The 26,328-nt window shown below is 39.9% G+C and overlaps 1 protein-coding gene across 2 annotated transcripts; it reads left to right on the forward strand.

The window, feature by feature from the left end:
• The first annotated feature begins 934 nt into the window (after positions 1-934).
• LOC113062114 (AT-hook DNA-binding motif-containing protein 1) lies at positions 935-22,858 on the forward strand. Of its 2 annotated transcripts, none has more exons than XM_026231719.1 (5): positions 935-1,722; positions 4,095-4,180; positions 16,831-16,865; positions 17,017-21,442; positions 21,603-22,858. In XM_026231719.1, the coding sequence occupies exon 4, from the start codon at positions 17,189-17,191 to the stop codon at positions 21,410-21,412; it is 4,224 nt and encodes a 1,407-aa protein (XP_026087504.1). In that variant the 5' UTR covers positions 935-1,722; positions 4,095-4,180; positions 16,831-16,865; positions 17,017-17,188; the 3' UTR covers positions 21,413-21,442; positions 21,603-22,858. The 2 variants fall into 2 exon arrangements, with proteins under 2 accessions (XP_026087504.1, XP_026087505.1); XM_026231720.1 differs by lacking the exon at positions 935-1,722 and adding an exon at positions 2,757-3,555.
• Positions 22,859-26,328: the final 3,470 nt, after the last annotated feature.

Raw genomic sequence — 26,328 nt, forward strand, 5'->3', positions numbered from 1 at the left:
CCTGCAATTAGTCACAGTGTGACGTTAGTGCAGTCTGTATTAGGACAGCCAAAGAATATATACAATTCTCCAAAACCAGTTTTCTTTAATGGTGAAGGGAAGGCTGAAAGAGCTTTGGCCATGAAAGTATTTTTGAAGAAAATTTGATTACTGGAGGGCAGAGCAGAGACACTTGGACTGTGCTCTTTGACAATAGATTCAGCTATTATAATATTCACGGCCCACAGTTCAAATCAAGGACGTTATAAATTGTATTCCATCATTATAGGACATCATTCAGTTTTTTAAAGAGATAGACCACCCAAAATTGAATCACCTCATGTTGTTCCTATCCTGTATGACTTTCTTTATTCCATGGGACACAATAAAATATGTTTGGCATAATGTTAGTGACTGACAGCCTCAGTCACTCTTCATTTATTGTACCTTTACAATGAAAATGAATGAATGACTGAGTCTGTCATTTTGCCTTCTTTTGTGTTCCATGGAAGAAAGAACGTCATACAGGTTTGAAACAACATGAGGTTAATGTGATTCATTTTTTGGATGTGCTACTCCTTTAAAAAGTTTTTAAGGCTCTATGGGTAGATGACTACATATTCACAGTCATGGGAGAGTATCTCCATTCCTTTATACTTACCATCATGGGCTTTCTGAGTGAGTGAATGAATGAGTTCATATATACTTTCTTAAAGGGATAGTTTATCTAAACATGCAAATTTTACTATTCACTTTCTTTTTCTCATTTTGAACATTCAGAAATTATTATTTTTGTGGCAATACAATGTAAGCCCAAAATAGATTACCAACTTTCTTTAAAATATAAATTTTGTGTTCATAGTCATGCATGTGTAGATTGACATGAAGGGCAGTAATTCCTGACAAATTTTATTTTCTGAGTGAATTAAGCATTCGAAGCGGATGGGTGCTAGTCTACTGGCATCTCTCATTTTGAGGAAACATCCTCTCTAATCTGAACAAGATCACTTGTGTATGTGCAATATGAAAATAATTTGTGTCACGAATGCAGATTTAATGGCATTTCTCCAGAGCCTCGTAGCACTGTCTGGCTATTGTATATTTGATGCAACCACATACGCACACAGTGAGAGAGAGGGAGAATAGAGAATGAATGAAGTCACGATAAGCAGAACTTCAGTACCCAGAGTCCTCAAAAGGAGGAAAAAAAAATCTAGACACAAGAATCTACGGAGGCCCGGATGCCCCCGTCGACAAGGCACGTCTACAGCCCTCTCTGACTAGATTCCTCTGAGTTGGTTTGCAGAGGGCGAGAAACGGCGCAGAACGGCGCTCATTCCAATTTCTCGCACTCGCTGCACTCCCGGGGCGCTCCTGTGACAAACTGCGGTACTCTGTTTCTACAATTTACATTTTTTTCATCCGAGGTGGTGACAACAACACGCGAGTTTGCCCTTTTCTGCAAATATTTTTTGTGCGTTTTTTTCTGTTTTCTTTTTCTTTCTTTTTTTTAAACCAGATGCTGAACAGACTGTTTGGCGTCGCATCAGAAGAGGATCGAGATGACCGAAACCTCCGACAATCATACATAGTTTTTTTTTTTTTTTTTTTTCTCACACAGACACCTCTGCTTTTAGGATGTTGCATGTCACCGAGCGTTCTGTGATCCAGTCGCGAGAAGCCTGATGAGCGCGTGAGGAGCGCAGCACCAACAGCTGCAGCAGCGGAGCTCGGAGCCTCCCGGTGAGTGCGCGCGTCTGGCTTCACAGCCAAAATTTACATAGTCTTCCCCTGCGCCGCGCTGCATTTCACGAGGGTTTGTGTTTTCTATTGAAGGAATTTTTATTAACCTCATCGCTGCCATTCATTGAGCTCGCGATAGGTCACTCGCAATCACACACCAGAGAGCGCGCGCACACACACACACACACACAAACACACATACTAAAATGTACATAGATTACGCTCACCTACATTCCGCACTACATCAGATATATTACTAGCTGTAGATTGTAATTATTAAACATCACAGACACACATTATTTTGTTGAATAAAAACGTGTGTGCAATACGTTTTAATATAAGACTTTATAAATAAGACAAAATAATTTTCGTTCGTAAATCCTACGTGAACGAAAATTTGACCGTTTGACATGCATATACTGTAAGACGTGGATGTTGTCGCTGTAACACAGTGCAAACATGAATGTAGTACCCATTGACTCTGGAATACTGATAAGTGATCATCAGTGGCTGTTGACTGACGGCATGTATGAACGTCTGTGATGCGTTGGGTGATTATCATTATTACAGGGAGACGACAGCAGCCTCACGCGCCTGCCCGGAGCTCGCCAGTGACTGCACTTTTGATTAGTCTGGCTAATTCTTCAGCCTCTGTCTGTCAGATTTTTAATTTCAAATTACTTTATTGGCATGATTGTTTTAAATACAATGCCAAAGCAACAATACAAAAAAAAAAAAAAACGAAAATAAATATATATTTTTTTCATAATGAAATAGAAAAAAAACAGTCATGTTAATAGTCACGATTTTAATATATATATATATATATATATATATATATATATATATATATATATATATATATATATATATATATATATATTTTTTTTTTTTTTTTTTTTAATCTATTTTATACAGCATTGTCATGACATGCCTCTTAAGGATTTAATTTTTTTTTATTGTTTTCTTCTGTTTGACAGTGGGCAATGATGAGCAATGCAGTAGCGCGTTGGCGCAAATCTCTCGGTTCCTGCTGTGCGCGCGACGGTGACGCGAAGATGTTTATGTTGTGACAGGCGCGATCATTAACGCCGCACGCTTGGAAATTAACAAAACGCACGTTGCTTCCCAAACAAGGAAACGCTGATATTTCGAAAGACGAGGAAATATATTACTACATCGTTTCTGTAGCTATATGGTGTGTTGTCATGGAGACTGACAGATAGCGAAGTAAACTCACGCTTGAGGATGCTACATTAGCATTGAAATTATATGTAAAGTGTATAGTTCTACAGGACACATAGGCTGTATGAGTTAGTAAATGTGTTTTAGCGAGTATTGTGTCTAAAGTGAAACATTTAGTTGAATAGGGAGTCGGGGGGGGGGGGGGGGGGACTTTGTGCATGTGTTAGCCTACTTTGTCCACCTGTCAGAGAGTGGCTAGTCTTAAAGCTCTGGTCTCCATGGCAACCTTTATTCTGTAAAGGAAGCTTGGTTTCCCGCAACAGCTGGACTTCTCTGATTGGCAGAGCTGAGAGACAGCAATGGCTCAAGCTGACCTTGGCCACACTTAGTATATTGCACACTGCACATAATTAGCGCGAAAACAGCTTCACTCTTTTCCATCTACTTTTTCCATTCCCCTGCTGGCTGGAGGTTTTTTTATTTTCATTTTCACCTCTGACCTCAGTTCCTCAGTCTAGGGAGGAAGGGGGAGGCATTCGGTTGCAGGCTGCTAAGTTTATCTGCATCCGTTTGTGTGTGTGTGAGAGAGAGACACTAGACACGGAGAACTTGTGAGCGAGGATGATGATGGAGTCAGTGCGAGAGAAGGTGAGAGCGAGTAGCTAGGGGTTCTGGATACCTGGCTGGTTTCTGGGTCTCTCAGTAATGAGCCAACACTAACAAGAGACAGAACCAGCTCAATTATTAAAGAGCGAGAAGGAAAGGGAGGGGAGAAAAAACAAGGGAAGGGAATAGAAGAGAAGCAGCAGTAGCCAGAGCAACACATATACATCACATAAACAACAGCTCGTCCATACTGTGAGATACTCAGATAGCACATCACACACACGATTAAAGCTCATACCATTCATAGGAATTAAGCGATTCTTTTTGCATCTTTACATTTTCTGATTTTTAATCCATTAAAAGCGTTCATGCTGCATTGAAGTGAATTTTATAATACCACTAACTGGATTGTTATTGAGATGTTAATAAAACTGAAAAATAAATAAACTCAAGCAGTTTTACATTCATAATATTGTTGCCATGTACTTTATTTGTACAGATCAGCTGATAAAGTATGTTGCATACTATTCTCTCTCATACCCCCAACTCCCCCCACCCCGCTCTTCCTTTCTCTCTTTCAGGTAACAAACTGCCTGGCTAAAGATTGCCATGGAAACATGCAGTTTGAGAGTGAGATAAGAAATGATTGAGAGAATCAATGTCTAAGGTAAGTGTGGGTTTTCATTGCATACATCATTTAGGTCACACAGGACAGCCTGTTCAAACATGCTCATTGTTTTCAATTATGTCATTGAAGCACTGATTTAACACAGCTTTTTGTTCCTGTTCATGTGCTTTCATTAAGAAAAGTGAATAAGGCATGTTCGAGACCTGAGCCAATCATGTTTTTTTTTTCTTTAGGGTCTTTTTAAACTTTGTCTTTTCATCCTTTGTGTCCATTTGGCATGATTTTAAGACAATGGAATAGACTATTAAGGAATAAAAATTATTCCAAATTTTGCCAATCACACATTGAGTTTCACAATAGTTTTGGAATTTTGAATCCATTCAGCTAAATTTTAGTGAAACTGTATATATTAAGTAAAAAAGTATAATAATGATGAAAGCAGAGGAAGTCTTTTTTAACAAAACCAGTTACTTCAGTGCTATCCGAAATATGGTGATAAGTCTTGCGTCACGGAAGCCAAATCTTTCAGTTGTCATTCAGACTAAAACTTTAGGAGAACAGATCATATTCCAAATGGAGTATAAAATATATTTTACCAAATTTAAATTATTTAAAATTATTCTTCATAAAGAGTGCACTTCTACATGAGTATGAGTGAACATGATCTGTTTTGTAATGTGTCTGCAATATTGTCCTGCAAATGTATAGACTACTATTTGCAGGTTATGAATATCAGTGTAGTTAGGATACATTTTTTGTGAGTTAGATAATTTTTGGTAGCTGTGCTTTTAATTTCACTTAGATTTTTTCAAATGTAATAAATATTTTATAATATCATCAAGTTGGTTATAAACTTGCTTGTTAAATTGCAAGTCATTCATGATAAATTCCATGTCATTAATGGGTTAAAATGTATCATCAACGTTCTATATTTATAACACGTTTTTACCATTAATGCATTATATGTTATGATCAATTCAATTATTATAAATATAATGAATTCACCTCAATGGTACAAAGAAAAAACAGCCGCAAAGTTCTAAATGTGCAGTACAGTCATGGCCTAAAGTTTTGGCAGTGACATAAATTTAGTGTTTTGCCAAGTTTGCTGCTGAACCTGTTGTGGTTGTCATTCATTTTGTTTCTAGATTATTGTGTAGAGTGATCAGATACATTTAAATAATTGCTAAAAGCTTCATTGGGCAAAAAAATTTACTTTTCACAAAAAAACAAAACAAAAATTAAAATATATCAGCAGGACATTTGAAAGTGTGAACTAGTCATGTGAAATCACTATCATACTAAATAGATTATAAGAGCAGACTGATTGCTATAAAAGGAGGGAAGAAGCACTTCCGATCATTGTGTTCTTGTAAGCAATGGTTACTTCCAAAGAATCGTGTCTCCACCAGTGCAGAGCTTGCTCAGGAGTGGCAGCAGGTTGGTGTGAGAGCATCTGCACGCACAGTGAGGCCAAGACTTTTGGACAACTGCCTGGTGTCAAGAAGGGCAGCAAAGAAGCAAGTTCTCTCCAAGAAAAACATCAGGGACAGATTGAAACTCTGCAGAAAGTACAAGGATTGGCCGGCAGAAAACTGGTGCAAAGTCATTTTATCTGCTGAAGCTCCCTTCTGATTGTTTGGGACATCTGGAAAATCTGTTGTTTGAAGAAGAAAAGGTGAACGATACCATGAGTCCCGTAACGTGCCAACAGTGAAGCATCCTGAGACCATCCATGTGTGGGGTTTCTTTTCGACCAAGGGAGTGAGCTCTCTCATAATTCAAGAAAAAACACCGCCATGAATAAAGAATAGTATCAAAACGTCCTGCAAGAGTGACTTCTTCCAACAATCCATGAGCAATTTAGTGATGATCCGTGCATTTTACAACATAATGGAGTACCATGTCACAAAACAAGAGTGATAAAGAAGTGGCTCGAAGATCATTAGATTGAATTTTTGGATCTCAGTCCCATAGAGAACCTGTGGTCAATTCTTAAAATGCCAGCAGAAGCCCACAAATTGTGATCTAATCTAAACCGAGATCTAATAAGGCAAGAATGGACCATCAGGATTTGGCCCAGAAGCTAATGTCCAGCATGCCAAAGTGAACTCCAGAGATTATGAAGAACAAGGGTCAACACTGTAAATATTGACTCAATAACTTTTTTTTTGCCAATAAAAGCTTTTAAAACGTATAATATGCTTATTATTGTTTTTTAGTATAGTATAGAAACGTGGAAAAATAATCTACAAATACTGAAGCAGCAAACTTTGCAAAACACAAAATTTATGTCACTGACAAAACTTTTGGTCATGACTGTATGCTACAATTTTAAGAGCAAAGAACATTCTTGAGAATCAAATTAATCTCTACAGGCTTCAGTATCATGCCGAAAACTGTCCTCCACCTGCTCATGAGTCCACAGATCATCAATTCTGTCGAATCAGTTCCCCCTTTACAGTACTTTGCAGAATCATTCTCATGATTTTAAGGCATGGTTTATTTTTTCACAAGTCATGATTAAAATTTGTCCCAGTGCTAAATTTACATCAGTGACCTCTACTTTCTTACACTTGACTGTGGGTGTTGTTGTGTCAGGTTGTAAGCTTCGAACACCTGTTTGCTCCCCAGGATACTTGTAAAGCTAGAGACTAAATTTGCTGACCCTGAATTATGCATACTGAAGATAGATAGATAGATAGATAGATAGATAGATAGATAGATAGATAGATAGATAGATAGATAGATAGATAGATAGATAGATAGCTGAGACAAAAAAAACTAATTTGCAAAAAAAAGTGAATATTAATACAATGTATGAAACTATGTGACTTAAAGATCATTAAAACAGGATATGATGCAGTCCCGGGTGATTGATCAGATGTCTATCTCTCTAGCTGTTCTGTCTCTTTCTTTCTAATCTCTCTTTCTTTTTCCTATCTCTCAATCTCCTGTCTTTTCCTCACCTTCAGACTCTGTCACAGACTCTCTCACCCTCCCCCTGTTTCTCCTTTTCCTGTTCTATCTCTCTCTTGCACTCTCTCTCCCCCTCACTCTCTCTCTTTCTCTCTCTCTCTGTCTGCTGGAAGTTAATGAGCCCAGCTCCCCCTGGGGAACACACACTTCCTCTGCTAGAGACAGAGGAGAGAGTGAGTGAGATTACACAGTGCAGAGAGAGTGAGTGAGAGAGAGAGAGACGGCAGAAAGTGAGAGATGGTGGGGAAGAGGAGGGGTACTATGGGGAGATAAGGGAGGAAGGAGAAAGAGCGAGCAAGAGAGAGGGAGACAGATATAAAGAAACTGAAGAAAGTGAGAGAGTGGGGGAAGAGCAGAGGTACTGAAGGCCGATAAGGGAGGAGAGAGAGAGAGAGAGAGAGAGAGAGAGTAGGAGGGAGTGGAATTTTCTGGATATGATGATAGAGGGAGTGTACAGCAGAAAGATGGATGAGTGCACTACAAACTCCCATCCTGAATAAGAAGGAGAGATTTAGACCATGGAAACAGGGAATGAGAGACAGGGATAGCGAGTGAGCGAGCGAGAGAGAGAATGAGCTGTGCAGGCTAAAAAGAAACAGATGCTTTTGAATAAAGCCCCTGTGAGAGAGAGAGACTGTGAGTGAGAGTGAGAGAACACATGAAAAAGTCAAGGGAATATCTGCATATGTGCATACTTGTGTGCGAGGCACAGACGGATAGGACGAGAGAGCACATATGTGTGTTTTTGAAGCAGGTCTTAACATGCTGTCAGTGTCTAGAGTTGAAATGTGCACAAGGCGGCCATTGTTGTTTAAACAGCCAGCCAGCAGCCCTTCTCCTTGGCAACGGGCTCTGCAGCAGCGTCTCCAACGGCAACAGTGGAACAGGGGTGCTGGGGGGGGGGAGAAGTCAGGAAGTCAGGGCCGCAGTGGAGAGGCCCCTCTACAAAACACTGGCCTCAAGGTCTAACTCAATATGTGTGAGTGTGTGTGTGTGTGCGTCCGTGTCTGCGGGATGTGTGTGCCGTACGCCCATAAATCTGTATGTGTAGGGTGTGTGTGTGTGTTCTCAAGTGCCGGCGGGTGAGAGAACGGCTGTGCATTAGACACAATCCAGAGAGGGATAGGAGGAGCTGGGTTAGAGAGATACGCTAAAGCAGCCAGGTTTGTGTGCAGAGAGACACACTGGCTGAAATGATGGTGTAATGCCACATTCCAGGCAACCCGTAACCCGTGTTTTTCCAAACTTCTACCTGTGAAAGTGCACTGGAACGGCAGTCAAACCTGTGACTTCCCACCCGTGAACTTGTACTAGATCGATGTACTCCCAGTTCTGCGCTCTGATGTCACATAGCACACAAAACAACAATGGCAGCCCTTACGGATGCGGTGTTTATGCAAGTTTAGTGCAAGTGCACGGTGAGAAATAGACTTTATGACAATATAACATTGCAATCAAATTATTAATCTAGCTACCACAATTCCTTGCGCTCAGGGAGTTTGGCGTGACTTGCCTGGAATGAGTCGTGGTTTGAATTCGTGACTTACGGACTTAATAACCTGCCTGGAACGCAGCCTTAGTATGAGCTGATTGATTGATGGCATGGATAAACACAACATGAGAAGCAGATAAATATGAGTTGGATTATGAATTAGAAAGAGAGTGAGAGAGAGAGAGAGAGAGAGAGGTGTGGATGGAGTGAGTAGACAGAGACACAGGTATGTGTTGGGGATTAGAAGAGGTCAAGGTTTTGCTGCTTAGCCCCTGCTGGTAGATGTTGTAACTACACCATCAGGTTATTAAATGCATATTTCTCCACTGGCTGCCATACAGAATTAGCCAGAATTTAAATAAATAAACAGAAACAGAAATAAACAGAATTTTGTTAAACACCATATAAATCATTAATATATATTTTTTTTGTATTAGATGTTTAACTGTTGCCCAATTCTTTTTAAAGGGCTCTCTAAAACATTTTTTTTAATATTATAGTTCACAATAATGTCTAAAATGAATGAATAATGTCTCCCCCAGCACCATGTTGGTAAATACAAGAATAACAAAGTGACTGAAAACAAATATAACTGAAAGTGTCTGACACAGAAAACCTTGCACATTTAAGTTAAAAATGTCCATTCCTGTTCTTTTTTTAAATAAGGATGATAGTGAGTGTTTTTGAATTGTGTTGTCTCTACTCTAATATCTTTACTCAGCTTAACAGTTCTGTTTTCTTGAGCATTTCATTCAAATGTGAAGTGCGAATGACTTGTGCTAAAATTAAGGTATGCCATGCGTGGTTTAATCAGGTGTACACAGAACAGGTATGCCCTCGTTTAATTTCTTGTACCTGAAATCTCTTTTGATTTAGCTGTTTAGTACTCAACTAGATTAAATGACCACAATACACATCCCTAGTATGTGTACCAAACGCTCTGTCTCTGCTTCTCACTTAAAACTGCTGTTGGATAGCTGTTCCCAGCTGTTGCAGTGGTCATATGACCAAGTGGAGGGGCGGGAGGTCAGGATGGTGTAGTCTCTTCTCCTCTTAAAATAAGCTAGTAGACAAGCACAGAAAATAAGGAAAGCAAAAAGTAAAAAGAAAAGACAACAAGTAGAAGATATGTGCATGCATGTGGTGTGTGTGTGTGTGTGTGTGTTTGGCTGGGCTGAGTGTTGAATGCAGTCTCTGGTGATGAAGATTATAAGGAATTTCCTGCAGCTGAGGATGAGAGAGAGTGTTCAAGTAATAGAAAGTGAAAGAGAAAGAGGGAGCGAGTGAGAAAGGTAGAGAGAGGAGAGGAGGAGGGAATGAGAGGTTATAGAGGGAAGAGGAAGAGATGCAGGAGATATTAAGAATGCAGATGAGAACAAAGAAGAAACAAGTTTGAGATTGAGACTGAGGAATGATGGAGGCACTGAAAGCAAATGAGGGAAACCAGAAGAAAGACAGTGAGCTCATGCACACTTAATTATGCTCCTCCTGATATACCTGCGTTCATTTGAATTGTAACGCAGCATCACATGCATCTCAATTTCCCCCCCAAAAAAACTTGTAAAAAACTGTTGTTGTTGAAAAATGTACATAAAATTCATTAGATACTAATAAAGATTTTTCAAAAGAAATTGATACTTCTGTTCAGCAAGGATGCATTAAATGTATTAAAAGTGACCGTGAGGACATACAGTATATAATATCAACATTGATAAAAGGTAGAAATGTTTCTAGAGCAGCAAATCAGCATGTTAGAATGATTTCCAAAGGATCATTTGACACTAAAGGCTGGACTAATGACTGAAAATTGAAAATTCAGCTTTGATATCACAGAAATAAATTACATTCTGAAATATATTGAAATAGAAATTTTTTATATCAAATTATTGCAGTCTTGGTGAGAATAAGACACCTTTTCCAGAAACATTAAAATATCTTATCAACCCCAAACTTCTGAATGGCATCGTATATTTATGGTTGGTACAGTATTGTGTTGTTTGAATACACTTATATTGAATTAAATTGAGAGTCAAGACTTTTAGGAACTTAACACTTGTTTATATGACATATTGAGTTCCTGCCTAATTGAGCTTTGCAAATCAATCAGGGGTTTTCAAATTATAAAAAAAAGAAAAGAAATATACAAAATATACAAAATATATTTTAGGAAAAGTTAGCATAAGCTTAAGACATCAACGCATTAATTGTACACACACTTTATGTGTCATTCACACCTATACATATTTGCTCTTATTTCTCAGGAATACTACAAACATCAATAACCCTTTAGAATAGAGAACACATTTTCACTATTAACTGAGAGTTTTTCCTCAACAAACTCCTAATTTGCTGCTTATTAACAGTAAGGTAGTTGCTAAGTTTAGGTATTAGGTATGGGTTATTAATGGATCTAAAATAAGGCATTAATATTTGCTTTGTAAGTAATAATAAACAGACAATTTTCAAGTAATATGCATGTTAATAAGCAAATTAAATATTTGAAATGTTCCTTAAAATAAAGTGTTAGCAAAAAATCATGTGGTCAGTCACATTGTTTCTATATTATCATTATAATTTTAAATATAAATAATTAAAATATATAGCTGTATTTTAAGAACACAAGGGGATCATCATGTTTTGGGGTCTGTGCCACAAAAAATGTTAGTAAACCCCTGACTTATGAGGTTTCAGTTAGGATGCTGACTATGTAGGCAGTGAGGCAGCTGACTAGGTTTTGAAACAGAGCCATTGTGTGTGTGTGTGTGTGTGTGTGTGTGTGTGTGTGTGTGTGCGTGTGTGATGACAGCTGTGTTTCTGCAGAGTGTCACTGGAGTGTCTCTGTGGATCTTATGACCCACTTCTACCTCTCTCTAACTCTCTCTCTCTCTCTCTCTCTCTCTCTCTCTCTCTCTCTCTCATTCCCCTCTTCTTCATTTCCTCCCCCCACCTCCCCCTCTAAGCTTTCTCCTACATTCTCTCTCACCCTGTCTTGCTCTAACTTTCTCTGTTTCTCTCTCTCTCTTTCTTTCTCTGTCACTCGCCCTCACACACTGTCGGGGCTGCTGCCTGTATCTTAGCAACAACTGCACTCTCATTTGAACTGAGTGAGCCCTAACACACCCACTGACACACAGACACACAGTTGTGTAAACACACGCACACACACTCACACAAGCACTCCTTTGGACTCGTGTAAACAGACACATATCTCAGCACAAACACTTGTGCAAACATACTTGCACATCGCACACAAAAAAAGTTGGTTGTGAGATACAGACCAGACCTTGCATGTGTGTGCATTCATGGGTGTGTTTGAGCATGTGTCAATGATTTAAAGTGTTTTGGAGCACTTCAGATCATTGCATCTTTCAGGTTTTGTTGTACCTGTATGCCATAATCAATTTTATACAGTTCAGAGGAGAACAAGATCACTTACACTATGTTTAGGATCTATATAGGTAATATTCATATGATTTTCTATTGTTTACATTTCAGTTATTTCCCCTTTATATCTAATGTAAATGGCTTTCTTGTCATGGATTAGGCTGTGATTGTCAACTGATAATCTTGTTTTGTGCTATATGGTATTTGTTAGCATGGCTGATTTTTCCAATTGACAGGTGCGGGCATCAGTGTAGACTTTCATGTCTGTCATTGGACAGTGAATCTAAAGGCAGCTGTGTGATTGGCTAAATGTTACCAGCTGTTTGGATCCCATGGGGTGGGGGTGGGGGGATTCCAGCAGTTGAAAGGATTGGATCAATGGAGAAAGAGACAAAACGTGTGTGGAGAATCGAAAAAGCATAAAAGCGGAAGGAGACAAAAAGATACAGCTGCATAGTCAAATACAGTATTCAAAAAAGGTGAAACTACAGAAAGGGGTTAAAGGATGGATTTTCTCAGAGGAGGCAAGGGGAGAATATAATTAATAGCTAGTACAAAAAAGCAAAAACAATTCTAAGACCAAATTTTGTGTAAACTGCATACCTTTTTGAAGTTGCACTGTCCAAGAGCAGAATCAGCAGATAATGTTTTACAGTAAGGCATGGCCTCTTTTGTCTCCTTTTGTTGAGTATTAGGGTTAAAAGATTGTGATTATTCTAAAATTTTACTTATGATAATAGTAATAGAAACAAACCAAAAAAAGGGATTATTACATTGAAATTACAATTCTGCCAGATAATGTGTTAATGATTAATTAATAAAAATACATAAATAAAATCAGTCATTTAAAAATGAATTAAGGCATTGAATCTATGAAATGGTATGAAAAATGTGTTTGAATTTTGAGATGTGGCAAAGATTACATCTTACAGTGTTATTAAAATTATAAAAGTTTTTTAATTAATACTCTAAGTGAGCAAAAAAAATTGCATGCACAATTAATTATTCAATATTGATTCATTGTAAATACAAAATCTATAATATACTCCAATAACCAATATGATACAGATATGTTGTGTAATTGTGTAAAACAAATTTTAACCTTAAAACATTTAATAAATACTAAATTGTGTATATATATATATATATATATATATATATATATATATATATATATATATATATATATATATAAAACGAATTACAAGCAAAATATTACAAAACTGATTTGCTTCATGTTCCATTTACCTAAACATCACAATTTCTCAAACCTAAAGTGTCATTGCGTCCTCGTTTCAGTTATTTACCACACACCACTAGTTTGGAAAGAGTGCAAGCCACATTTAATTAGTAAACAAAGCAGACCAATGCTAGCCTCACTCATGTCTACTCTCTCTCTTTTACACACACTCTCCACTGACTTAATCCAGCTCACTAGTCTGTCCTGGCAGGCAAATATGTCATGGTGCCAGAACTGTGAGAGAAGAGTAAGAGAAGCTCCAGACATTCAATCTCTTTCTCTCAAATGCTTAGGAGGAGGAATGTGTGTGAATAACTGAGAGACTTTGTGTGAGCGATTTGGTGTGTGCGTGACTGTAATTAAAGAACTGTTCTGCAGTTGTGCTTGTTCCTGTCTTCTGTGAGACTGATGCTTAATTAATGAGTGGTATTAATTAGAGAAAGAGAAGGAGAGAGAAGGAGGTAGAAAGCAAATTTAAAGTGTGAACGAATTAGAGAGATGGAATTTAAGGGTGATCTAAAAGCTATATTTGTTTGTGTGCGCCTAGCTGTTGACCATCAGAAAACATAATCTACATTTGATTCAAGATTCGGACAGATACAGGACAGCACTGGCTGAGATTGAAGCACACAGGCTTATTAATGTGATAATCTGATATTCCTCTCTGCTTCTTCGCTATATGGACTGGACTTGACCCTTGTAGTTGGCATTACAAGTTAAAGGGATAGTTCACCCCAAAATAAATATCATGTCATCATTTATTTGACGTCGTTCCAGATCTGCAAGACATTCGCTTTTTTCTTGAACACAAGAAGATGTTTTGGAAAATGTGTGTTTTTTTTTGTGTCTGTATATTGAAAGTCAATGAATGAAAGATATAGAGGTTTGAGATTATATGAGGGTGAGTAAATTATGACAAAATGGGTTTTTATCATGTTTCCAGTTAACAGTAACATCATGAAATGGCACCTTGCCTATGGTAAATATGTTCAAATAATATATTTAATCTTTCAACAGATTGTTGACATTTTTGCAAGGGAACAAACATGAAACATAAATATACAAATACTTGATTAAACTGTACCATACTATTTAAGTGTATATTAATGTTCTGAGTAATTAGCTTGTTACTTGAAGTTATTTGATCAAATAAATGTATTCACAAATTGTTTAAGTGAATTTGTGATAGATTGTATGAAAGCAATACAAAATGCACTATAAAATAGCTAATTCAAGCCGTCTGATTCCTGCTATGAGTTCTTGTGTGGAGTATGATGAGCATGTAAAATTGATTAGATACCAAGCCAATAGATGCCAGGCATGACAATCAGCAAGTTGATCTTCAAAGACCTTGGTGCTCTTGTTTTCAGTGTTCGAAATGGTGTCAAGGAGATTAAGGCCTACAGAGCGGTAGTCAGCATCACAGGATGTGGCCATTAGAGGAACATCTCACAACAGAATACTTCAAATGGTAGAAAAACTTCTTCAACTGACACTCAGATACAAGCTGACCTTCAAACACAAGATTTCACCATCTATTCCCAGCCCAATGAAAGGGTAATAAGTTTGAAGTCCCAGGTAGACCCCTCTAGGATATGAACATGCCTGAACATGCCTTAACAGCAATCTGTCTGATGACCAAAATCAGACCATTTTGGTGTAGGACATCAATATGTTGAATGACAACAAAATTTAGCTTTCAAAGAGGAGGATAGTCAAACATAGGAGAGTTTCATTGATGTTTTCGAATGTTTTGTTGCTCTTGGCACCATGAACGTGCACGTTTTCAAGATGTCAGGCAAAGACTGAAACATTTTGGAGAGCACTTTTGAAAGGAGTGTCAGAAACTTGGTATTGAGTGAAAGCCATGGGCCTTCCATCACACACAAAAAATAATAATTGTTCTGAAGCAACCAGCAATGTGTTCAGATCTAAATCTCTCTGAAAACCTCTGAGAAAAGAAAATTGTGAGTACTGAAATCTGGGAGAATCGAAGCACAAGAAGATCAGGCCAAACTGGCAAAACAGTAGTGTGGGAAGCTTATCCATGGCTCTAAACACTTGATTGTGGAAATTCTGTTTGTGCCACAGAATATTAAGTATACAGGGGAATGCTGTTTTTTTGTCTAGGTGGGAGAAATAAGTATGTGCAGCAAATGTAAAGTTTCAGCAGCGCTTGTAGTGAAATAAAGGATTGTAGAGACTAAATATTTAAAAATGCCTATGTGTGAGTTATGTGCAAGGGTGCATGTTTTATGCATATTTGTCTCTGTATCATTGTCCTTAAGAATGCAAGTGTGGCAGCTTGTTCGGCACCATGTACTGTAGCACATGTTTCAGGTTCCCTCGCTCACTCTCTCTTTCTGCACTTTCCCTATCGTTGCCAGTTAGTAATAAAAACCATGTGTAGCAGACTGAGAGATGGATAGAACTGTAATGTGTGTGTGAGAGTCCAGCTCCTGGACTTATTTACGTCACTACAATGTTTATCACAAATGAAATTCAATTCTTAAAGGAATAGTTCACTTAAAATTAAAATGTTGTCATCATTTATTTGCCCCGATCTCATTTCGATCCTGTGTTGTTCTAAAAGGAATTTGAGTCTAAATCTAAAGGCTTCTGTTTTCTGCATGAAATGTTTTGTGCGTACACAAAAATATTATATAGCTTCAGAATACATTGAATATAGCACATGTGTAGGCTGTAATTGAATGATTGATTGATTGATTGTGGTTTATGCAGTATTCTATTTTATTTTGCATAAGAATAAAAATAATAATAGAGAGTTGTAATATGGGACGGGAGTGAGTAAATTGTAAATATTTTGCATGTACTGATCTACTTTTCTTTATTTTTCAGGGTGCAATATGAAAAATGTGTTTTTTACTCTAAATTCCCCTATTTTATTCATATATTCTTTCATTCATCCATCCATCTCTTTCTTTAGGAACATTACATCCCCTTCCTCTCATCTCTTTGCTGCCCCCTGCTGTCATGCCCCAACTTCTCTGCATTCTAGCGTTTTCTCTCCAGGTTATATTTTTGTGTAGCTCACCAATATGTTTGGGGGTTTTATGTATCCATATAGGTGTTTATTTTATTTATTTATTTATTTATTTTTGTGAGGTGAGAGCTGAAAAATAGACTTGTTGAAAGTGTTACTTTTTTATTTAGATATTGCATTTTAAATTGAACTCTTTTCCATATTTGTTTACTGGCCCAAATTTTCAACAAGTTAAAATGCAGACATTTTTTCAATTAATTTGATGATTTTGATACTTTGCATCAAAATATATAGAAACTATCCATGTATTTAAAAAACAATGATGGTGAGGCCTCATGACACATCACACATCATAATTTTTCTGTTCTAAAGTTTACTTAAAATTCTTTAAATTGCCAAATTTAAAACATATAAAACAACTGCCTATCCAGTGAGACATATGTCGTATTGCCATAGTGAGGCCTGCAATCTATTGCATTGGAAAGAAAAACTATGTAACCATGGTTACCGCTCCACTCATATTCTATTGCCATGGTTACAACTGTTCTGTAACTGTATCGCCATAGTGACAAGTGTCCTTTCGCCCACAGGGATAACACAAAACATGGCCATAGCAGCAGACATGGTAAGAACAACTGCAGTTATATGTTGTACAGTATTTGTTTGCATTCCTCTACAGTAAATAAATATTAACATATTTTTTTTATGTGTGTGTGTTGTCCCCTTTTCCCTGGGAAAACCTGTTATCTGCACTCCTGAAAACTGGGGACCTCAAGACTGTGTAAAGCCTGATGGTTCAATTCATTCTGGCCAAGAATAACAGTGAGAGGAAAGAGATGAAACAACCTACAAGCTGAACTGGACCCAGCTCACAGTTAAACCTAACACGGAACCATCACTGACACATATATATAAATACGAAGATCCTGATCTGCAATTTTGGAGGTAATGAGCCGTCTGTCAGGTCGCCTACGCTCTGGAGGTGTTCGTTTGACTTGTGAGGCACTGGCTGACAAGGACTGCAGTGATGATGAGGGTCCTTCTTTATGGGAGGGGGATGAAGAGCCTGGTGGCACATCTGTAGGACCCAGTGATTCTAATCCAGCCAGCTCACTACATTACCACTTTTATTCACCTTCCTCTTTAGCTAATGGTCTGCGGAACCATGAAGAGCAACTTCGATGTAGAGCCAGGAAACATAGGCAGACAGATTATGTGGAGCAAATACACACACAAGAACAAATGCTCATTCAGCAAAACACACAGATGCACACAACACAACACTCACTCACAAGCACACATCTGCAGCCTCATACCCACATTCCATTGGATACACATATGTGGATGGACACAAACATGTTAACAAACAAGTGCACACAGAAAGGCATGTGCTCGCCTACAGACACTGGCTCCTCAGTTATGGAGCTGGACCCTTCCCTTATTCCAGAAGACTTGTCTTTACCTTCCAAGACTGACACACATAATATACATGTTCTGTCACCCCCTTTGTTACACACCACCCTTACCCCAAACAATTTGACACCTCCTCAATTCAACCCCTCCACTTTACCCAAGGAGGAGAGAGAACACAATTTGACATGTAAGCCAGAAATGGATCACACCAGCGACCTAGACCACATTCGTATAATAGGCCAAGCCAGTGTAATGACCTCTGTGGAGGCTGAAAGGAAGTATACCCTGCGGAGCTCTGGTCGGCCACGTTTCCCATGCCATCTTCGTAAATCATCCCGTTTACGTAGAGCTGCTGAGGAAAATATGTTCAAAAGAGAAATGGACCAAAAGGATGAAGAAGAGGAGGAGAATAGAGTCTGGAGAACAGAGGACATAAGACCAATGGAAGAGCATCCCCCAGAGGTGTGTGATGCTGGTTCATCATTTGAGGTTTTATCATCATCAACTATACCAGCAGGTGTTACACCAAATCATAGCATGAGAACATCAGAAGGAGAGGGCATTGTTGCTCACCCCTCAGTAAGAGGGAGGCGACAGGGACGTTATTTAGGTGTGAGGAAGATTGTGGTAAAAATAGCCAGAATACCTGTTCACATGAGCCGACGACAGAAAAGCTATAAGATCTCATCCCTGGAGCCTGTGTGTACTGGACCCCGTGGGGAAGGGGCCACAACAGGTGAAGGGCCCGAGGGGGTTGTAGGAGGTGAGCCAGGACCTAATGTTTCAAGAGAGCCCACCGCACTACTCCGCATGAAGAACAATGGAAAGAGTGTGATGGTGATGTTTCCACCAGGAGAGCTTCCTGTAATCTTGAAGAGACGCAGGGGACGCCCCCCTAAACAGGCATTACCAGGACAACCTGACATGCATGAGACCAGAGTGGGTGCAGCCAGTGCTGCAGAGCCCAAAAAAATTCGGAGGCGGCGAACAGTAAAGCTACCATCTCCACAGCCCTCATATGTTAATGATACCAATGATGCTAAAGTAGAATATGCAGATGTCCTCTCCAAACTGGCCTTCTTGAACAGACAACCACCCAGCACAGGCCGCTGCTCTCCTCCACGCTGCTGGACCCCAACAGAGCCTGAAACTTTCCACATACCACCAGAAAATCCATCACTTTCCACTCTTTTGCACCGCCTCACAGGATTCCGCAGGAGAGGTGGTCGGGCAGGCTGTATGGGGAGTAGAGGAGGGGGAGCAGCTGGATCCTCTGATTCCTTTAAAAGGTCATTCAGTGATTTTTTTGAAACAATTGGCAAGAAACGGAAGGTCCCTGCATCTGAACCAGGAACTCCTCGAAAAAGAGGCAAGGGTGTTGCTGGGGGAATAAGTAGGGCAGCTTTAGGTGGCTCTGCACAAGGTGAGAAGGTTAGAAAACGCAGATCACGAAAGAATGGGACTTTAAAAAATGGTCCAGGTGCTCAAGAGCAAGATTGGCAAAATGAGAACAGTAGCTGGATAGGGAAAGGTGACAGAGATATTACTGATAAAACAAGCAGTTATCAGAGCCCTAGTTCCCCTCGTAGAAGTTTTCAAAGTAGTGAGGCTAGTAAGGGGGGGGTGTACCACAGCCCCGGTGTGAGAGGGGTAGGCAGTGGAGAAGAGTCTCAGGGAATGTTTGCAGGTTATTTTCGCTCTCTTCTTGATTCTGATGACTCATCTGACCTGCTAGATATCTCTATGTCCAGCCCTGCTGGGCGCCAGGAAGGTCGTAAGCTCACCCCAGGATATGAGGGAAGCAGCCCTGGTGCAGCCCATCGTTGGTCTCCTGCCTTTCCTAAAAGAAGTCCTAAAGGAGCAGCCTGTCATGGGGAAGGGGCGCCATTACCCTCACCCCAAACTCAAGGCAGCTCGACAACTAAACCCTCATATTCATACAGTGTTTCACAGACTTCTCCTACCCCATCCTTCCCTAAATCCCCTGCACTCTTGCTTTCCCGTTCACCCAGCTCTCCACATCCATCTGGAGGTTTTCCTCAATATCCACCTAGTTATAGTGCCGGGGTTCCTCAAGGAGGAAGCATTTACCCCCTCCCTCAACAGCAGCAACAACAGCAAAGACCAAGTGACTGTAGCTTTACACATGGCACAAAAACTCCCTCTGTTCCCAATGCACAGTGTCAGATGAGTTATTCCAACTACCAGGGTTCTGCCAAGCGCAGTTATAGTGGATATCCATGCCCACCCCATTCAACCATACAGCGAGGGGACTCTGGTCCAACCTCACCGAGTGGAAGTTATATGTCAATGTCAAAGTCTAGCCCCTATTCCTTATCCTCTTCTCCGCCTGAGGGTTGCAGACAGTACACCTCTACAGCTCAGTGGGGATACAGACAAGGGGGAAATAACTGGGGTGGTGATGCATATGGTACTCATCAGTTTCATGGTTACCCTGAATATGGGGTAGCTGGAACTGGATCAGACTCCAAAGACATTCTGGACATATCAAACTACACACCGCAAAAAGCCAAACCGCGTCCTTGCCCTGACACACTCTCTGAATCCTCCTCAGATTCCTCTCACACTGGTGGAGGAGGGATGTGTGTTATGGGGGGAACATTTCGCCCAAGGGATGTTCCTATGCCTGAGGGTCAGTCTAGTCTTTCAAGCCTGGAGAAGCTAATGCTTGACTGGAATGAAAATTCGGCAGGCCCTTCTTACAACTGGAGTCAGAATGTACTATTCCAAGGGGGTGCAAAACCAGGTCGTGGACGAAGAAAAAAGTCTGAGGCACACAATGAGAAGGAAGCATGCTCTGTTCCCCCAGGATCACCTGCCAGCCCTCCTATGCAAGGAGGAGGGCCAAAACGTAGTGCTACAGGTGGTAGACAGCCAAGAGGAGCCAGAGGCAGGGGAGGATTCTCTCCTTGCCAAAGAGATCGTCCACCACCACCAAAAACCAAATCTCAAAAGCCTTCAGCCCCATCAGGGTCAGGACAGATGGGTTCAGGGGGTGTATACCAGGAAGCATTGGACTACTACAGTGGAGATAGTAGTAGCCTGTCTCCTCTCAGCCATGCCCCAGAGTCCTGTGAATACCCCTCTCCATATTCTGTCCATACTTCTACTCCCTCCTCAGATGAGAGATTTGCTCATGTCTACCCTCCAGACTCTGCCTCTGTATCCCCCAGTTTATCAAATCAGTCAGATGCCCTAAAGCAGTACCCTAAACCTGGTCCTCCCTCCCAGACTTATGGGCATGCTGCCAGGACTTTTAGCCCAACCCTCTCGCCAACCCCTCGCCTCTTACCACAGTGTGGTTCTGCCATGAGTCCGCATCGGGTCCCAAAAGACCAGTTCTCCCAGTATGATTCCCCCAGTTACAGTGGCTCTCCCTGCTGGTTTGGGCAAGGAGGAAATGTTGCTAGCAGTCCCCAAAACTATGAGGAACAGCGACCACCAGCAATCTCTTTGCCCTCCCACAAACGGGACATGTCATTAATGGTCTCTGGGATGAGAGTTCCATCCCATTCATCCTACCCTTCCCCTTTACAAAGAGGTCCTTCCATGTCAACTTCATGTGTGAGTGGAACTCTGGACTCTTCCCCACAGCACGAAGAGATGGGTTACCATGGTAACTTGGACAGCTATGCACCCATTGGACACCGTTATGCAGCCCAAACAGCCCGGGGAGGGGTACTTTGCCAGCTTCTTGACCAGCCCAGCGAAGAAGGCTTCACTGTCACCAGCCTGTAGTTGGGATTATCTTGGCATCCCTATAAAGAGGTAAGACATTAATTATGGGACATAGTTCAGATGACTGCAGTATGAAAAGGAGATACTTAAATGCTGCCATAAACTATATTTATGTGTTAATGTAAGTTTTTGTCAGTATGTATTGATACTTATGCTGACCCTCATTTGACTATTCTTTTTTTCTTGACAGATGAAATGGACAGTACCCTTTTCATATTTTTAATCTTTTTTTTAAAGATAAGCTTTGGAAGACACTTACTGAGACTGAAGAGTTTCAGAGATATGGCTAAATAAAGACTTCTCCAGCAGTGACAATCAAGATCCAAATCCATCCATATGGACACACACAGAAACACATGCACGAACACAAACATACTATGTGATCACAAAACATTCACATACTTGCATAAACTTTTCATATGCTGACTTGCAACTGTAAATGCACGCACAAAATAACTAATATTGCTATACAGCTTGAGCTAGGGACTTATTAAAGAAAGAATGGACTGCTAGTTTCACGAAGAAACCAATTTGATGAAATGCAGGGAACTCCCTTTCAGAGTGCAACTGTGCTAATGTGATTTGCCCATACCCGGATTTCAGTGATGCCCAAAAACTAAACTAATATGAGAGACCACACAAAAGGTTTTTTGTCTACATCCTGATCTTGCTCCCTGTTTTAGTCTCAAAGCCTCCTCTGATTTTGTCGCTGGGGAGATTACTTAATCCTAAATTTCAGTTCTCTCCTTCAGCATCTATAAATGTTGACCGCACAAACTCTGCCTTCTTCTTAATTTTAAGTTCAACATTTAAAAAAAGAGCATTTGTACATAAGCTACTCAAATGGTTCCATCACTTGAGGAGCTCACTGCTTTGAAAACAACTGAATCTCAGAGTCCTGCTGAAAGAGACATACATTAAAGCAGCTATGTCATGACAGTGTTTTGGAACTGCTGGAAGGACACATGAGGGAAATACCAATTTTATGTGGCTTTAAATTGTTCAGCTTGAGTTTGTGCAAGTACAGTTTAAGTAACCTTTTTTATCAGTGGCCTGGTCTGGTCCAACAGGAATGTGTCAAAATTTGATCCCTTCAACTGTCGCTCTGGATCTGCAGCATGGTCACTTTGTGCCCAATATCCAACTCTCATTTGTGTGTTTTTACCACAACAGGAGGACAGACACCCATGCACTGCCCCTGAATGATTCTGTCCTTGTCAACATGTTAAGAGGGCAGGGCACTTTTCACCCTGGATTTGATGGCCTGGAACTCAGGGTGTGGACAATGCATATTCGCCTCCTCTTTTTCTTTCATCCCTCTGTTCGTATTTCTTGTGGTCTGCTGTGTCGTACAGTGATTTTTTGTGATGAAATATTGTATCTGTCTGTTCCATATACTGTATCTGAGGTGGAAATATTTAAATACACATTCTGTTCTGATCATTGTTTAATTTTGTCCTGCCTCTACTCTGTGGTTGGGGAAATACAATGAAAATGAAATCAGATCCAACGGTGGCCAAGCAGGAAAAATACAATGGGTAATAACCTACAGTTATTATCACTTTCACTAAAATGTTTAACAAACTTTCATATCTCATTCAGATAACAGTCCAATTAAACTTCATGATAAAAACGTTACTCGTCATATGATGTATGAATGAGTGTGTGATATGAGCATGATCATGGTTGCTCTCTCTTTTTTATCATTTTTTATCTTATGTGTGTGTGGTTTTAAAGCCTATTTTGCATTCCGACCCATGTAGCACCACTCAGGCGTTTGGAATGAGACAATTGTGCTTTTGGCATCAGACATTCTAACTGGAGATCAAATGAGGACACAAGCAGAGATTTGGGAGAGAGAGAGAGAGAGAGAGAGAGGATTGTATTTATGGAAATTATGGAAAGGAAGTAATTGAGGAAGAAGGCTATGAGAATTTTTACTTGTGTGGTAGGTTTTCATTCTATTTTTTCATTGATCGGCTTGTTTGTAAATGTGTGGCATTGGAGTGTGTGTGGGGGGGGGGGGTGGCGGTGTACGATACCTTAAATTTATCATCCTTTTGCTGCCCCACTGTGTTGAGAAGGTGAAAATATTGGACAATTACAACACAGTATCTGCAACAGATCGACCCAAGGGACTTGAACATCTAAAGACAAATGTTTGGCTTTTTGTCTATTATTATATTAAGGTCTACACTGATGCATGGAAAAAAAAGAAAAGAAAGAGGCTCTGTTCAATGTCACTCTCTGTACATTCTCTATGTTGAGTCAGCTTGATAGTTGTGTTGCCACTGTCTGGCTGCAGTTTCTTGGTTATATATGTTTAATAATATATATGCAACAAAAATGTGCTTTGCAGCACTTGACAGTATGCATTGGGTTGTCATATTATTTCATTGTCCATTTGCATTTACGAAAATACAAAAAACTTTAAAGATAAAATAAAAAAATTATGTTGGATGCTTGTCATTCTAACATCAAATCGAGCCAACGTCGTCATAAACACTGCCAGTTTCAGATATAGCCCACATTTACATTTAAATGCAATTAATATGCACCAGTGCTATACCCTATAGCCTTCCAGACTGTTTTTTTAATCGCAATTATTGTCCCTTTTTTTGTAGCCTAATGTTATTTTACAATTTTTTAGATGGCACAAAAAAGATTTACGAAATTTCAAAACAGCATACAACATAGTGACTCCATGTGTAAACAATGAGAATCAATCTTCAAAAATAATAAGTGTTCATCCAATCCGCCATTGCTTAAGTTGTCAGCAAATGTAACGTAGTTGTTCTTTAACAAATCATATAAGAAAAACGCAAAAGCAGGTAGGCTACGTGTTTTCAATGGGAAAGCGACGCACAAGACACTAGCAGTTCGATTTTATTTGTTTGTGTTTTCTGTTGTACAGAGACACCGGCTTTACAGCAAATTGACCTTTTGTTTGTGGATGAACTAAATAAACTAAATTCCTGGCCACTGTGGGATTGACCACTGGCTGCACACTTCAGAATCCCAGCAGAGCTACGTCATGAGGGTATTACTCTCCTACTGAATTATGAATAGTGGATATTTGGACATCCTACCCATTTGACGCGCTGTTCTCTCTCTCTCTCTCTCTCTCTCTCTCTCTCTCATACTACATAGTAGTGAAATATGTTCGCGCGCGTGGGTGGTGTGTGCGTGCGTGTCTGTTTGAGTAAGAATCTGGCTGCGCGCACATGTGCGGGAATGTTCCACTAACTACTATTATCTTTACTGTTCTAATTTATGTCCCATAAACCTCGCATTTTTTAGGTTTTTCATTAAGATATTTAGTAGCCGTTTTTTATCGTGTGGAATATTAGGAGGTGCAGGCAAACATTGACACACATAGTAGGCTATTTGTTGACAGACTGTCCAGCCGAAAATTTAATTCCCAGTGCCCTCAAGCCAAAGAGTCTGCGCTCCCACGGGTCACTTCAAACTCGAGAGAGGGATGGCCGCTTGTAATTTTAGCGGATTGCGAGGCATTTCCCACAGTATATTTATTGTCTGCCGGTGCTACTGCTGGTCCAACTAACAGTGCCACGCGCGCATATAACACGAGCGGGGACAAACCTGCTTTACTCCTCGTAGACATAGAGAATAATGACGGATCAACGTCCTGAGGTTAGAAAAAATTAAGGGGATTTGGAAAGCTGCGTGTTGGATTCGAGACTGACAGGACGAAAACGAACCTGAAGAACGCCAGGTTATCTCATTTTCGCTAGTGATGCAGGTAACTTTCGTATCTTCCAGTTTTAGGCGGAGGATCTTCCTGACATGCACTTCAAGAAAATAAATTGTACTTGAAAACGGATAGAATTTTATTAAGAATAGATTGCCTTATTGTAACTTTTTATCTAGAAGGTCTGTAAAACGTATATTTGACTTGGCAAAATGAACGGGGATCCCTTCTGGACACTTTAACATGGGAAGAAAATCTTCTAAAATAAAGTCTCACTCCCTTTTTCTGTTTGTCTCACTGTCCGCCCCCACCTCAGCCTCCCCCAGAACAGTGAGTTCCTCAGTGAGTCATACACCCCTGCCTCAGTCTAGTGTCTCCATGGTTACTAAACAGGGTTGTTGTATGTTTTGGGAGAGGCTCCATTTCCAACAGCCCAGGTTTTAAATGTTCTCTCTGTTTCTTTTGTTCTCATGCATATAACCTCTGGTTTTGAAAGGGCACATTCAGTGACCCCAGATGAGCTGCAACTTCTCTTGCCTGAAGCACTCCACACGCTCACACAGTTTTCACAGTGGCTATTGAATGCCTGACCCACCTCCACTGCATCCCTATTTTTTACAGTTTTTTTTTTTTTATGTGCATCTGAAATTTGGCCAAGATGAGACAGAGCTTCATGTTTATGTGTTTACAGGCCATGGCTAGAGAGCTGATACTGCGGCCGTGGGCATCAGAACAACCCTCATTTATTTCAGAGTTGCAGCATCTCACCCAGTTTATCACCACAACAGAGGTACACAAACATACCATAATAATCTTTCTGTTTCCTTGCTCGTTCATGCTTACAACTGTCTTACATAACGCTATGGGACTGCATAATATAAAAATGGACTGTCACTTCCAAAGTGATATATTTGGACCTTTTAAGGAAGACCTTTTCCCTATCACACTCTGCATCTGGAAATCAGTCTGCACACTGTCCTGTTCACCCAGATGTTTTGTGCATTAACCACTGGAGGGCAAATGGGGTTGTGTGGCCTACTCATTCAGGTAAACATATATGTTACAATGCAGCATAAATACACAGCACAAAATGCTTACTTAAAAAACACAAGAATGGAAGTAGCGAAATATTATTTTCTTCCATATTGTGACATACATCCATTTGAAATTAATAAAGGGAAAAAAAAAACAAATGTAGGGGGAC

This window comes from Carassius auratus, chromosome 44 (assembly GCF_003368295.1).
Source record: "Carassius auratus strain Wakin chromosome 44, ASM336829v1, whole genome shotgun sequence".
In the NCBI taxonomy this organism is placed as follows: Eukaryota; Metazoa; Chordata; class Actinopteri; order Cypriniformes; family Cyprinidae; genus Carassius; species Carassius auratus.